This window comes from Suricata suricatta, chromosome 14 (assembly GCF_006229205.1).
Source record: "Suricata suricatta isolate VVHF042 chromosome 14, meerkat_22Aug2017_6uvM2_HiC, whole genome shotgun sequence".
NCBI lineage: Eukaryota > Metazoa > Chordata > Mammalia > Carnivora > Herpestidae > Suricata > Suricata suricatta.
Genome location: NC_043713.1, coordinates 81,009,209 through 81,012,350, shown reverse-complemented (window position 1 = coordinate 81,012,350; position 3,142 = coordinate 81,009,209). Strand labels below are relative to the sequence as shown.

The following is a 3,142-nucleotide window of genomic DNA, read 5'->3' as shown; positions in this document are numbered from 1 at the left end:
GCAGGTGGATCCCCAACACTTAGGTATTGACCGACTGTCTCCCCTCCCCCTTTCAGTTGGTGGCAAGGAAATATTCCAGCCCTAAAAAGCCTAGCAGATGAGGGCGCCCTTGTGACCCTCCCTCTTGGGGCGCTCTCCTGCAATTTCCCCCATCCTATGCCCCTGGCCCTGCAGAGGTTGTGGTCATAAACACCACAGACAGCACCCTGACTCAGCTTGTGTGGGGGACCGCTTCCCCAGCTCCCATGTCAGCTGTGGTCCCAGGAGAGGTGGGAGAAATTACTCAGCATGCACCGGATGCTCACAGTGGCACAATTCCCTGACCTTGATAGTTTTCATTTCCTATTCTTGAACTTGTCCTGTGGACTGAGGACTGTAGGTTGCTCATCCTAAGCCACATTTTCCTAAATGTACACGATTTTTCCAGGCTGGCAAGGAGGACATGTGACTCAAGTTCTGAATCCATGTTAGGAGGACCTAGGGCCTAGTCCATCATGCTGGGTGACCTTGGGCCAGCCCCTTCCCATCTTTGAATCTCCCCATCAGCCCAGCAAACAGGCTCCATGAGTCTAAGATACGTAGCATGAGCACCACTACCATCCACCCTGTGTGCAGAGCAGACATCACTAATCAATTACAAGCTCTTTCCCCTGAACTAGCATTGGTTCCAGAATTCCCCTCCAGGCCCCCAGGCAGACACCACGACCTGATTGGTGAGCAGAGGCAGGTTTTGACTCTTCCATTTGCCATTCCTGACGTCCCTCCCAACTGGCAGACACCTTCAGCCCAGCTGACTTTTAAAATCCTCACCTTCCCCCCCCCTTCTCTCTCCTCGGAAAAGGACCTTTGCAACTCCCATCCTCCCCTCATATTCTGGGATTCCAGAGGTTTCCATCCCTGCTCTGACACCTTTCAGCTGTGAACTTAGCAGATTTCTTAACCTCTCTGAATCTCAGTTTCCTCATCTGTAAAATGGAGCTGGAATCTGCCATAAGAGATGGAGAATGTGCCTGGCAGGCATCAGGCATGGCGGCACTCAGCACACACTAGTCACTTCTCTTGTGGGGACTACTCTGCCAGGCAAATCAAAAAAGGATTTTGATGGAGAAAAAAAGGACACAATCAGCCATTACTTGACAAACTTTTTATTCAGCCTTTATGCCCCCTCCCAGGCTGCCTGATATCTCTGTCCCCACCCAACTCCGGAGGCAGCCTGACCCCATCTTGTGCTTTTTGGGGGGCAGGGTGGGGGGAGATAGGCATTGTACCATTATAGAGCTTGTAAACCTGCACCAGGGTCGGGGTCAACACCACTCCCCGCCAGCTGGGTCTGGCCAGGACATGGGCTCTGGGCAGCTCCCAACCTCTGTAGAGACCCAGAACCCATGGACAAGAGCACCATCCCCAACCCCACTACCCAGGACTTGGGGAAGAGGAGATGGGACATGTACAAAGACCCCAGGGGCGCCTTCCAGGAACGCAGGACTTGCTGGGGAGAAGGTAGAGAACCAGGTGAGATTCTTGAGGTGCCTCTGTCTCCAACCAAGGCTCCTGGCCCTCTCCCTCGGGCCACTGCCAACTGCCCACCCACCGGGCCAAGCCCAGAGCTGGGGCACCCCATCCCTTCCAACCAGCCAACAAGAAACAAAAGCAGTGAAAATGTCAAGCTCTCTTGCTAGAGAAAAAAACCACCCTAAGTATTAAAAATTAAATTAAAACTGAAGCCCCAGTCAACTGAGCCAGCAGTGGGCTGGTGATTGTAGACACACAGACAGCCCCCATTCTTCCCGAGCCCCAGGGTCTCCAAAGACAGCAGGAAGGGGCCTCAGGGCCAAGTCTGTCTGTCCCCGAGAGGAACAGTCTGAGGAAATACAGGTTGGGGCATATATGTCCTCAGGTGGTCCCCAGTGTAGGGAACTGAGGACTGTAAACATAACCCAGCTTGAGGGCTGGAGGGGGGAAGTGTCCCAGTCCTCTCCCCCACCCCCCAGATTCTCCCTGGATGAAGAATGGCCACTGTGGTGAGTACGTGAAACAGCAGTCGGCCTTGAAGCAAATCAAGACCTTGTCTCCCCATCAGAATAGTGGGGGTGGAGGTGGGCTGGGGCTGTGCAGAGCCAGGGGGTTCCAGAAGCCAGACACAGCTTGCAGCTGTTTCTTTGCTGTACCAGATCAGCACCCGGGCCCCTTCTGGGTGGCAAGTCAGCTCATGGCCACCCATCCCTGGGGAGACCTGCTGCAAAGTCAGCTCAGGCCACAGCTGCCTAGCCCAGGGCTGTACAAGGTCAGGTGAGCTCCTGAGAAGCCCCACCCCCGGTGAAGCGGACAGGAGGATGTGGTGAAGGAGTGTCAGGAGGGCATGTGAGAACCACCACAGGGACACAGACCTGGCCCAAGCCACAGGGCCACTACTGCGCCAGGAGTACCTTCTCAAGGCCTGGCTGACGCCCAGGGTAAAGTCCCGCCAGGGCCCCACTCCAAGCCAAGAGCCCTTGGGACTAGGCAATCTCACCATACCGGTCGCGCCTGCGCCTTGTGCACCTGCTGCGGGAGACAGCCAGGCGGCCTGGCGCAAAAGGTCAACCCCAGGTGTGGGGTGGCACGGCCACGGCTTCTCTCTGTCCATGCCGTGGTCCCGTGAGGAGCTGCCAGGACCAGGGCTGACGCAGCATTGCAGACCGCAGATCCTCGTGTGGTCCCAGTCACCCAAAGGGGGCCAGTTACCAGCAAGACGCCTTTGCTGGGTGATTCCAGCGCGGCCCGGGGCGAGAGCTCCCTCGAAACCAGCCCGCAGGCTTCGTGAAGCTCCCCCAGGCCCTGGATCCTCCTTGGAATCGGGTGCGGGGCCCCCCGCAGAGTCGCACAAGCCCGAAAGCACCCCTCAGAACCCAGCACCTCTCCGAACAGAGTCCCGATTTCCCTCGGGCCCAGCCCACCCCTGTCTCTCCGGGCAGGGCCTGGGAGGGCGAGGCCCGCGGCTGGGGTCGGTCCGGAAACAGGTCCCCCGAGTGGCCTCAGGGCTGGGCCTGGCTCCGGAGCCACTGGTTCCTCAGGGCCCTCACCTCCTGCCCATACCGCTCGTGCAGCAGGGCAAACGGCGCCGAGTGCAGAGGCCCGTTGGGCGCTGAGGGCCGCCGCCGCG

The 3,142-nt window shown here is 58.0% G+C and overlaps 1 protein-coding gene across 5 annotated transcripts in view; it reads right to left on the bottom strand.

Moving 5' to 3' along the window:
- Positions 1 to 1,129: 1,129 nt before the first annotated feature.
- Positions 1,130 to 3,142, bottom strand: part of PHETA1 (PH domain containing endocytic trafficking adaptor 1) — a 6,819-nt gene continuing 4,806 nt past the window's right edge. For all 5 annotated transcript variants that reach the window (XM_029922725.1, XM_029922726.1, XM_029922728.1 and 2 more), the window contains exon 4: positions 1,130 to 3,142. This exon is cut by the window's right edge. In XM_029922725.1, the coding sequence (XP_029778585.1) occupies positions 3,015 to 3,142 (128 nt within the window). In that variant the 3' untranslated portion in view covers positions 1,130 to 3,014.